This window comes from Equus quagga, chromosome 3 (genome assembly GCF_021613505.1).
Source record: "Equus quagga isolate Etosha38 chromosome 3, UCLA_HA_Equagga_1.0, whole genome shotgun sequence".
NCBI lineage: Eukaryota > Metazoa > Chordata > Mammalia > Perissodactyla > Equidae > Equus > Equus quagga.
The window spans coordinates 145450804-145463462 of NC_060269.1; the positions used below are offsets into that span (position 1 = coordinate 145450804).

Here is a 12659-nt window from a genome sequence, read left to right on the forward strand (position 1 = left end):
TTTACCAGAGAAGGAAAAGAAAGAGCCTTCCAGGCAAAGAAGCATACTCTAGACACAGAGAGAGCAGGGCCAGTGGTGAGTCCCAGGCCCTGCAGGGGTTCAGGGGGAGCTGTGGTGAGACTTCAGCATGGCAAGGGAGTGGGACCTGATCAGGAAGGGCCTTGTGTGTTGTACCAAGTTTGGGTTTTACTTTAAAGCAATAGGAGAGCTACTGATGGATGAAATATGGGATTAGATTGATTTCGTTTTTTTGTTTTTAAAGGTTGACATGTATTCAATTTTAAGTTTTCCACAGACTTGAAAGTAGGCTTTTATATTGTTACAAGATGCTGAGTGTTTTTGTTTGACTCATTTGAGTTTAGCCTTGCCTTCTTATAAAAACCTCAGTTAACTTATATTTTTTGGTGCTTTGGACTTTTTAGACATTTGTACCAACAGAGGAAGAGAAAAATCCTGAAATTCTAGCACCACCGGAAAGTCCACGTGGGAAAAAGTCGAGTGGACTAGGTAAATTCCTTTTAACGGTTGTTCACATTATTTTTTCCTTGCATGTGGTTTTGCCTTTCATTGCAGCTTAAAATCAATAGCCAATTAGTAATAAAACACTGACAGGCTATATGAATTTGCCTCTCACTTTTTCAATAGGTTAGAGAGAACTCGTTACTATTTCATTTTAACGTATACTTTTTCTTATCAAGTGTCAATCAATTTTATGTAAAGTAATTATTTAAATCTGTTATCTCCAAGTAATTATAGCAAAAAGAAAGTTACTTTGGAGCAATTGCTTGCTCTGTCCCAAAAATGTGTCTATGTGTGCCTTCCTGCCCTTCCAGGTGATATCAAAGCTCATTTCCAAAAGGCTAGTCTGCAGCCTATTTGCCCACTTCTTTAAACCTCTTCTGCTTTTACCCGTTGGACTCTGGCTGTTGCCCCAGTGACTGCACTGAAGCTGCTCCCAGCTTGTAGGGCCTTTTCTCAGTGTCTCTGTACAGCAGTCTTCATTATCTACTGCAGATTTTTTAAGGGAGAGCCCCAATATCAGAAAGGATTAGGGCAGCAGCTCTCTACCTCTTTGGTCTCAGGACCACGTTATGCTCTTAAAAATCATTGAGGAGAGGCCGGCCCCGTGGCATAGTGGTTAAGTCTGGCGCACTCCACTTCAGTGGCCCGGGTTTGCAGGTTCAGATCCCAGGAGTGGATATATACCACTTGTCAAGCCATGCTGTGGCAGTGACCCACATGCAAAATAGAGGAAGACTGGCATATATATTAGCTCAAGGCTAATCTTCCTCAAGCAAAAAAAGAGCAAGATTGGCAACAGATGTTAGCGCAGAGTGAGTCTTCCTTACCAAAAAAAAATATTATTGAGGATCTTTAAAGAGCTTTTGTTATATGGGTTATGCCTGTTGACATTTATCAAATAAGAAATTAAAACTGGGGAAGTTATAAAATATATGTTAATTCAGTATTGTTAACTCACTATGAGTTAACATAAATAAGATTTTTTCATGAAAAATAGCTAGATTTTCCGAAACAAAATTTAGTAAGTGAAATTGTTTCACATTTTTGTAAATCTCTTTGTCTGGCTTAATAGAAAACAGCTGGTTTCTCATATCTGTTTCTATGTCCAGTCTGTTGCTGTTTGTTGTCTTGGTTGAAATATATGAAGAAAATCCAACATCCCACATATATGGCTAGATTTTAATAGCCTTTTCAGCTAATTTTGGGTACATCATATGACCTCTGGAAAACTCCATTATGTACTCATGAGTTTAAAAGGTGAATAACGTCTTAGTATTATTATGACAATAGTTTGGACCTTGTGGACCTCTTAATGGAAGGTCTCAGGAATTCCCAGGGGGTCCCTGGGCCACACTTTGAGAACCACTGGGTTAGAGAAATGGAAATGAGAATTGTGACAATGCAAAATTATTTCTGGTTTGTACTCCATTCACTACTGTAAGTTTTCTTCTGATTCTCACATTAACTAGGAAAAAGGTAATAAGAACCCCAGAGTATGTGACCAAGTTTCAACCAGTTGTTTTTCTGGCAATGTTGAAATGGCTGTGAAAGTCAGGTGGAACAATCAGGGTGATTTTTGGTTGCAAGTAAGAGAAACCCTTCAAATATTCACTTAAAGGGAATTTATTAGGTCACTGATTTATCAGTTCAGGCTGCTCTAATAGAATACCATAGACTGAGAGGCTCAAACAATAAGTATTTATTTTTCATGGTTCTAGAGGCTGGAAGTCCAAGTTCAGGGTGCCCGCCTTGTGGGATTCTTAGTGAGGGCTCTCTTCCTGGTTATGTCCTCCCATGGCCTTCCTTGGTGCTTGTGCAAAGAGAGAGAGATCTCATGTCTCCTTCTCTTTTTGTAAGGACGCTAATCCCATCACCAGAACTCTACCCACATGACCTCATCTAAACCTGATCACTTCTCAAAGGCCCCACCTCCAAATACCATCTCATTGGGGATTAGGGTTTCAGTATATGGGGGACGATATAGTCACTTTTTGGGGGACGCAAACATCCAGTCCATAGCATTCACAAAACTGAAAAGTTTAGGCAAAGCATAAGCCAAGAGCAGGATGATGTCCCCAAAGAGACATCCTACAAAGGCCTAGTTTCTTATTTTCTCCCTTAGCCTCTGACAGGGGTAATTGCTTTCTCATTCATGGCCTCTAGAAAAATATCTTTGTCCTATCATTCCCAGCCTAAATCCTGAGATTTGTTCTGATTCAGTTTAGGTAACTGTATTCACCTTAGACTGATTGGTGTGACCAGATGAATATAACTTGCTGGTTGACTTAAATTAAGTCAAGTGCTCTGTTCATTGGGCAAGAATAGAATTGGTGTCTCTGGAACCACGTTGTGCCCCAGACCACAATCTGGGCTCTGGGGAAAGTGCTAGGAGACCAGCCCCAACGTCTGCTCTAGTCAGCTTAGCTTTAAGTTATTCCCCTGACAGATGTTAGTAAGCCAGGTACTAGTGAGTACTAGGGAAATGAAGATGGAGCATGCAGTTCCTTCCCTCAGGGAGTTCGCCGAGATGGATGTACAAATGAGGAAAGTGCTGCCTGTAATAAAAATACATTCATGTCTTTTGGGGTCAGCTTTGCTAGGTAGGGCCTTGGGGAAGGCTAAGCTGAACCAGTTTCTCTATCTCCTTTAGTTAGAGAAAGTAAGATACATAGAAGTGCATGATAAAGTTTCCCACTCCTCATGAGTGCCCACCTTAAATACAATTATGTATTTAAACAAAAGTGAAATCATATTTATCTTGTTCTATAATTTCTTTTTTGTACTCAGCCATATAATGTAGGCTCCTTCAGTGTCAGTGTATACAGATCAACCGTTTTTGTTTTAATAGCTCAATAGTAGCTATAATGCATTTTCCCATGTTAGATCTTCCAGTGGTCTCCAGTTTTTGTACTTTTTGCTGTTAAAAATAAGGCAGCAGTGAACTCCCATATGTGTGTAACTATATGTTTCCCCAAGTATTTCCATAAAACTGAATTGAGAGATCAAAGAATATGTGAGTTGTGAATTTTGGTAAGCACTTATCACTCCTAATTTGTAGCCAAATATTGAAGGATGTGAATTAGGTGGACAAGGCAAAGAAAAAGGCAGTGTATGAGGAGTAGTGTGTATAAATCCTCACCCAGGACTATCTGGGGCATTCAAGGCAGGGACCTTCCCAGGCAAAACCATCTGAAAGGGCAGCCTTCGAAGTATGTGACCTCATGAACCTTATAAGCACAAATATCAGGCAGTCCTGGAAGACCACACCAAGACCTGGTAAGCCATTCATGCTGACATGTTAAAACCCTAACCCTAATGATGACTAATCTGTCCAGAACTTGGACACATATGTTAGTTAAAATCTGTATGTGTGTGTTATAGTACAAATAATTAACATCTCATTTGTTAATTGCCAAGAAGGTAACATTTTTGGATTCTGAAGTCCTTTGTTCCCAGAGTTATATTTCAGATTGCTTTACTGTGTTTAGGTGTGGCTCAGAAAGAGATCTACTTACGTAAAAGGAAGTTGTTTAAAAGAAAAATGTGTGTTCTGTCATTGTTGAGTAGAAACAGTAGACCTTGTACTTCAAGTTTCCAAAGAATATAAATAGACCATCGCTGTTTGAGGGGATAGGATCTAACTTTTCATTTGATGGCATTATTTTTAAATGAACCAGTGTTATACTGCAGCTTGACAGTTACAAATAAAGGTCTTCCACCTCTCTTCTAAGCTTCAGATCACCGACATAGTTCAATTACTTTAGTGATTTCTTGTACCACTGGCATTATTTTAAAAATGCGGGCAACATTAGTTTCTGTTATTTTTCTGGTAGTATGACAAAACGTGGATTGTAGAAAATAATTGGTCAGAACTTTATAATTCACAGAGGCTGCTAGGCCACATAACAACATAGTCCTACTTAACTACCCTAAAAATTTCTAAATTTGTTTCTCTGTGGTTCAGAAACAATATTCAATGTCCCTATTTCTCATTTTCGTTTTTGAATAGCCAAACTACAGAGGGAGCCTTCATTGGTGAATGAATCACTGAATGTAAGTCGCTGTAATGGTTTGGATTTTGTTATTGTTGTTGGGGTTGTTTTGGTTTGGTGATTTGAGAGCACTTGGTCGGGGGACAGTTTGGGGGAGCTGTCTCTTCATTTCTTTGGGTGACAGGAGACAATTTGTAGCATGCTGTCCACTCGAGTTCAACATATTGACCAGAGCTTTTACTTGTTCTTTTCCACGTTCAACTATACCCACTGATGTCTTGAAATTTAGTTGTTTGCCTCAGAAAAAAAGTATCACTCTGAATTCGTCAGCACTGTATTCTAGTGGCTCTTTAGGCCAATGTCATGAAACAGAACTAAGGAAATAGGTGAACTCCCAGGTCCTTCAGACTAGGAACCTTAACCTGGTTATGCTAATGAAATTCTTCAAAGAACTATGAACTTTCTATTTTTATTACTATAATGCGATTGCAAGTTGGATTGTGATGTCTTAACTTATTGTGATGCTTTAAACAAAACATTTTATTTTGAAAAAAAGTTCACTTTATGTTTTTGGAAAGCTTTTCTGAAGATACTAAACTATAACTGCCATATATACATATTTTTTCCACATGTGGCTCTCATAATCCCTTTTGTACTTGAAAGAATTTTTTTTTGTATTTCTGAGTGCATTTATAGGGGACCTAATATCATACCGAAGTGAGCGTTTTGTAAAATACTTGCAAATTTCGGGCAGCCACATTCTTTCCAGGATTCAAAAGAGCTTTGCTTACTACCAGCAACCAGCATCAGAGGGCTTCCCTCACCCTGTTGAAACATCCGTTTTGTAGCTAAAAACTCAGTCTGATGTAAGACGGAAGAGAAAAGCCCACTTAGTTTGGTTCAGGTTCACCCTCCAGAAGTTAAAAGGATTCTAAAAGTGACTGAAACCTCCGGTGCCAGCCAAGGTGATTGTGAGGTCCCCAGCATGTGCTTCATCCTGCCTTGTTTCCCCAAATCCCCAGCAGCTGCCTTTTCTCCATCTGAGCATACCATCCTTTCCAAATATGCATGAAATTCTGGATCTGGAATTTAGAACGTTGTAGAATATTCTGAGACTTCCCTCAGTAAAAAAAACATACAACTAACAAGATTTGCCAAAGGGAAATCTTATGACCTAATGACAGAATCCTTCAGCATTTTTAAGTAAAGAAACAAGAAAATCATGAGGGATTGTTGAATGGAAAGAGAATTTACAGAAAATTCTTCTCTCATTTCTTGCTCTTTTGCCATAACCGTGTTAAAGACAAGGAGAACAAACACAGTGGGGTGATAATCTGTTAAACCGAAACTTCTTCAAAAGGAAGATGCTCTATGCACTTGAGCTTCTGGGTGAAATTAAAAAGAACATGTATTGCAGTTCCTTTTAGCATTCTCACAAATAACCAGGTTATGTAAATTACCTTCTTTTTTTTTTCTGCCTTCAAGACTTTTGTTTGACTATCCATAAATAACCTCTTCTGTTGTGTGTTTAGGTCGAAAATTCAGGCTCAAGAACAAATGAAGAAATTCATAGCAAACCTCATAACAAAGAAGGTAAGTTAATGAATTTCATACTAGTAATTTTAATATTTATTACAATTACATTTGTTGTATACCTTCTATGTGCCAGGCCCTATGCTAATTACTTTGCAGATTTTTTGCTCATTTAATTCATATAATCCAGTCAGGTGAATAACAGCATCACATCTGTAGTTTAGGAACTGAGGCTTAGAGAGGTCCAGTGGCTTGTTCAAGGCCATGCAGCTTGTAAGCAGTGCTTCACCTTAAATAGCTACCAGAACTTTACCAATAAACTAATAATAGACCAATCCAATGTGAATATAAAATTTATAGTCCCCTGTGGCTTGTGCCATAGGAGAAGTGCTGTGCTAAGTACTTAACTCTGTTAACTTCTGACAGGCAGTCACAAATTGGTAGCAGATCACAGATGTCACATTTATGTGGGTCTTCTTCTAGAGGTCAGATCTTATTCCATGCAACCTGTGGAGGCTGCCACCTCCAGAGGGACGATTCTCTTCTCAAACATAACATAGAATTTTGTTAGTTTCTATTGATTTCGTTGATTCCCTATTCCAAGAATGGAGAAAGAGGTCTTAATCCTCTATACGGTTATTTCTATAATGTATTATTCCGTGTTTCAAACCAAAGTAACGCAGCAGTAATTATAAACACCCATGTACCCATCACCTAGTTTTGTCATATCTTAAAATATAGTGTATTTGCTTCATACGCTTTTTTAAAAATGTTACAGATATCGGTAAATCCACATTATACTCCTCCTCACTCCCATTCTCTTTCCCTTTTATCCCACTCCAAAGGGAACCACTCTTCTGCATTTGCTATGTATATGAATGTGTCCATAAACAATATGTAGTACTATGTTGCATGCTTTAGGAAAAGGGTATCACATAGAACTGTCTCCACCTTATTTGTGCATTCAGCATTATGTTCTGAAATTTGTCATGTTGATGTATATAACTCATTACTTTATTTCAATTGCTATTTATATTTTTATATTCCATTGTATGACTATATATCAGTTACTTTCCTTCTTTTGTTGGTGGACATTGAGGGTTTTTGCAAATTTTTCCAATTATGAATATTGCTACCATGCATGATCTGGTACCTATTTCCCAGTGCATATGTAGTGTACCTGGAACTGTAGGTGTGGAATTGCTAGGTAGAGAGCTACCTCTTCAGCTTTACCAAATGTGCCATATTGTCCCCAAGTGGCCTACCAATCATCACTCTATGCCTTCTCCTATTATTTGATATTGTTGGACTTGTGATATTGAATGTTTGCTAACCTTGTGACCGTGAAACGACATTTGCTTGTTTTTCTTGGACACTTCTTCACACTGTGCTGCTAGACAAGCTGAGGGAAATTGTTTTGAAGTCTGCTGTGTAACGTCTGGTGATCCTCTTCCCTCCCGAATCCCATTTACTCACATCTAGAAATGGAAATCATGGAACTTACCTGACATAGTTGTGAGGATCCTGTCACAATCACTAGTGACGTATTCTTCCCTCTTCCTTCTCCCTGCCACACATACCGATAAAATAAGTATTGGAATGAATGCATACTTAAAGGTTTTTTTTGTATTTATTTCTCAGAGATATCCAGTGGTAGAAAAGATAGCACAGAAGTCGTAAGGGGTCATAGTGTTGAAGCAAATCCTAAAGAGGTGGGTTTTCATGAGAAACTCCTCACGTATTTCATGTTTTATACATAGTGTTTTCACCTGTGTGCAAAGGCTTTACTTCTTTGTATGTATTAAAAATTAAATGGATGTATTAAGAGTTCTCCATATTACTTTTATCTGTTTGTGTTCTTATAATGTTTAGGAAGTTTGGCAGGTCCCAGGATTATTTGTACGTATCCTTGTACAGTCAAGAATGTTTTTCATATACTGCCTTTCATCAACCCTTTAATGGGCCACTAAGAAAGGAGAAAAACACTCCAATTAATTTATGACATGCCATCGATTATAAGACTTAGCTTGACTTCAGAGATGGTAAAATGACAAATATCTTTTTAATATATTTTCAAATTGTTGAAGTACAGTATGTAACCAGAAACAGATTTGGATATTTTGTAAGGATTTATATTCAAATCCCAAAAAAAAGGACCCAAGCTTACAAAATGAGTCTAATCAAAATCTAGATGCCAAAAGTATTATTCTATATTTTTTTCTAATTTAGATAAAAACTTATCCCAAAGACTAGAAGCTATGTGCCCCCATTTCAGTAGATTTGGATCCAAATTCTATTGCTTTTAATATAGCCATTCTTAATTCCAGGTTGAAGAGGAAGAAAGGCATATGCCTAAAAGAAAAAGAAAGAAGCATTACCCCTCTTCAGAAGATGAACTGGGTATTTAGAATATATGTGTTCCTGTTTTAGACATCTTTGAAAATCGTATTATTTTCATATCCAACATGGGCCAATAACGTAGAAAATTCTTGGGGGTAGTATTTGTTTCCTGTACAACTCTTGAGTCTAGTTTGTTTCTGGACTCACTTAACTCCTTCCGGGTCTTTTCTGGACTTGATCTAGAAACTAGATTGTTCTCTGTGGAAGACCCAACCCTGGAACTCACACAAAGCCAGGTTCCCTCTGTAGCCTGGGCCTGGCACCTAGCCAGGTGCCTCCCAGTTCCTTATTTTATATCATGAACAGATGCCGTGCAGAGCTGGCGTGTATTAGCCCTTCTGTGCTTCATAGTGTGATTCTCTCATGGTCTAGGACAGTTGCCATCCAATAGAACTTGCTGCAGTGATGGAAATGTTTTGTCTAGTACAGTAGCAACTAGCCATGTCTGACTATTGAGCACTTGAATGTGGTCAGTGTGAATAAAAGATTGAATTTTTAACTGTATTCCATTTTAATTAATTTAAATTTCAATAGCCACATGTGGCTGGTGGCTACTATATTGGACAGTGCAGAGACTTTTATACTTTACTGCCTGGCACAAAGTATAGATCTAATAAATATTTATTAAATAATATTTGAGAAAGAATGGATAGCTAAATGCTTTCCTTTTATGCTTAGGAACGTGATTATTTTGTAATTATTGACTTCATACTCTAGGTACCATCCATGGTACTTTGTACATATTTACAATAGTTATGCGTGTTAGGTATTATCGCCATTTTATGAATAAAGAAATTAGGATTCCAAGAGATTGTGGCTTTATCTCCACCACGTAAATCTGATTCCCAAGCCCTTGGTCTTCATCATTGAGCTATACCTCTTAGGTGGTAACCTGTTCAGGAACTTAAAAGTGTCTCTGGGAACTCTGTATGCCCTGAGCCCGTTCCGTGGAACCTGCTGCTTTGTTAGTGGCATTGTGGCATTTGTGGATTCTTTATTTTATTTTCTATTTTTTGGCTTTGCCAGGGCCAAGGCCCATGTTCGGTGCTCAAATCACATGACATTATAAATATATTTAGAATAACTTTGGCTTCGCTGTATGACAAGCCTAAGAGAGAAGGCTTAAACTGTCTTAAAATAGAACTATGCATTTCATTTTTCGTTGAGCTTTTATTCCTTTGTGATTCTGTCCAAACTGATTTACAGATGATAATCCAGATGTCCTGGATTCCAAAATAGAAACAGCACAGAGGCAGTGTTCTGAAACTGAACTACAAGATGCAAAGGTAGTTTTTCCACATATTAATATTAAGTTGTAGGGGAAACCTAATGACATCACTGTGAATACTTATATTTTTTTTGTTCTATTATCCCTTTTACTTTAGGTATCTCTGATAATAATCACTTTATTATAAAAGGTGTATTTTTTTTAGGCTTTCTCAAAAAAAATAAATGTTGAACTTTATAGTCTTAAACTACAAGATTGTATTAATAGCACAGTTTAGATATGATCATTGCTTTGGTTTTTGTTCACTCATATTATTGACTTCTTTAGGTTTCTAGGTGCTTTCTTCCAGAGTGTAATATGCTTTATTACAGATATACTTGCACCAAAACAGTGCAATGTAGTGATAGATATTTTAAAATTTTAGTATTCTGCTATATCTCTGCCTTACCTCCTGCCCTTAAAATATAGGTAGTCCAAGGATGGACATCACTCATTGTTTTTTTTTCCTATGGTCTTGTTTTCATCTTATGACTCAGGGAAGCAGCTCAAAAATTTTATTTCAGCCCCTACCTCTCTTTTGTTCTAGGCCCAGATTTCTCCATTTCTTGGTAGATAACTCTTCTTGGGTGTTCTTCCACTTCTGAGACTCAGTACTTCTCGTTGTTCGAAACCAGCTCCATCTCCTCATTCTCTCTCTTTCCCTAATTTATTTTTTTCGACCTTGTTCCAAAAATATTTAAATCAGTTTATAAAAGTATATGCAGCTGACTTCCAGCTCACTAAAACCAGTTCAAAGTCTCTTTGTTTCCCCAATGAGTGATGAACTAAATAAAAAGTAGTAAAAGAATTTTAACAAGCAAAGAGAGAAAGTCACATATTGTCATGAATTTCAGTTGGTCATGACCAAAAAAGAAATAGGCTTTTAAGCCCCTCCCTCCCCCTGCTCTATCCAGAACAAGAATCCTGAGACAGTATTCCTAAATTTGGAGAGAAGCAGATTGAAGGGTATCTTTAATGTTAAATTTAAGTAAACTTTAACTTAACCATTTTCATTTAAAAATCACTTATACAGATTTTCAATATTATAAAACAGTAGTTTTAAGTTTGATTTGTATATTTCTGTTTATATATTATGTTAGTATTATAGCATAAACATTTTGGTACTTCACAACTTTTTTGCATCTAAGGATGAATCCTGTAACCACTGAGAGATCATTGCTGTAAATCAGCCCAGCTGGATACCCAGAATTCTCCCTGATGCCTTCAGCTCTGTCCCTTCCCCCCAATCCCTCCCCTCCTCCACCCCACAAAGAAGAAAATCTGTTGTAAATTTCTATCCATTCTTTCTTTGGAGTTTCTTTCAAAAAGATAAAGTCCAGGATGAGGGAGGAGAAGGGTGATTTCCCTTTGGCAGTGAAGAAAATAATGGCTTCATTGCTTTTATAGTTGAACCTTATCTCATGCTTTTCTGCCTTCAGAAAAGGCAGAATCTTGTTGTATAGTCTCACTAGCAGCAAAAATAGTTACTTTTTAAAATGTTTCCAACAAACTTCTTAAAGATCACTAGGAAATTTTTTTGAAATAGAAGGGAAAACTTTGAGGAGGATAAATGGAGGCAGGGTTAAGTTTGAGAAAGAAGTTTCTTGACTTGTTCAACTTCTCTTTAGGAAGAGAACTCTGGGGATTTGGAAGAATTATCTAAACCAAGTTCTAAGACAAACAGCACTGCTTCAAGGTGCATGGAAGAAAAAGGTAAGTAATACTTCTACTTAGGTGAATTGTTTTGAGAGGAGACTAGTCCTTCAAAGCAGTCAGCATCTCTCACCAGGCCTTGCCCGCTGAAACTGCAGTCTGCTCGTTTGCCTCCCTTTATAACACCGTATACTCTCGCTTAATAGTAATAGAGCTTGGGAGTCATTTTTACTTTGAATCCTATTCTACCCAAAGTATGCCTCTTATCAATTAACCAGACTCCAGCTTACTGACTTGGTTGGCATGGGCCTGAGAATGGAGCGTGTGTGCGTGTGTGACTGGGACTGCGTGGGTCACCTTGGTAGATGTCGTGATGATGAGGCAGTGAACTGAGCTCTGCCACTTCTGCAGATGAATATAGCAGCAGTGAAGCTGCTGGTGAAAAGACGGAGCAGAATGACGATGACAACATAAAATCTCAGGAGGTAAGGAATGTTTTTCAGATTTTATTCAGATTTATTTAAGTACTAAGAACAAATAAAATGCATTAAATACTGTTACCTACAGTTTTCTTAAGTATTTTTGAAGTAGTTATTTTTTTTAAATGCAGTGGGGCACCATTTCATACAGTGCATTTTATCAGTGTCATTTTGATTAATTTTGTTCTCATCATCATTGTTTTATCCAAACATTTGTATGAAACCTACTTCTGTCATGGCCATATAGGATCAGCCCAGAATTGTCCCTCCATGTCCAGGTCAGGTTCCAGATGTGACAGCTTAGCCTGCCCCAGCCAGGCACCAGTCTAGGTTAGAGACTGGGGCTGCTGAGCCCTGGAGTCTGGACAGGACGGGATGGGAGCAGCAGCAGCAGGGTGTACAGAACCTGCAGCGAGCGCCACGTGGGACCTGGTTTGATGAGGCAAAGCCAGGGATTCCTGGGAGGCTGCAGAAGCAGGCAGACCTCCAGCCCTGCCCGCTCCAGGCCCATTTGGATTTGCAGAGAGCCCAGTGGGGCACAGAATGGCAGTGGCCTGAGACAGAGGCCCATTAATCAAGGGAAACAGCCAGTACACCAGCCAGATCTTCAGATAACTGTTGCCAAGTTGGCCAGTCTTGATACAACTTTTTTTTTTTTTAAAGATTTTATTTTTTCCTTTTTCTCCCCAAAGCCCCCCGGTACATAGTTGTGTATTCTTCGTTGTGGGTTCCTCCAGCCGTGGCATGTGGGACGCTGCCCCAGCGTGGTCCGATGAGCAGTGCCATGTCCGCGCCCAGGACTCGAACCAACGA

General features: G+C 38.4%; 1 protein-coding gene across 1 annotated transcript in view; it reads left to right on the forward strand.

The window, feature by feature from the left end:
* Window positions 1-12659, forward strand: part of BOD1L1 (biorientation of chromosomes in cell division 1 like 1) — a 53780-nt gene that overhangs the window by 29796 nt on the left and 11325 nt on the right. The window contains exons 12-19 of the mRNA XM_046656168.1: window positions 423-507; window positions 4532-4575; window positions 6047-6107; window positions 7689-7759; window positions 8375-8447; window positions 9654-9733; window positions 11343-11427; window positions 11779-11852. Of these exons, the coding sequence (XP_046512124.1) occupies window positions 423-507; window positions 4532-4575; window positions 6047-6107; window positions 7689-7759; window positions 8375-8447; window positions 9654-9733; window positions 11343-11427; window positions 11779-11852 (573 nt within the window). The remainder of the gene's footprint in view (window positions 1-422; window positions 508-4531; window positions 4576-6046; window positions 6108-7688; window positions 7760-8374; window positions 8448-9653; window positions 9734-11342; window positions 11428-11778; window positions 11853-12659) is intronic.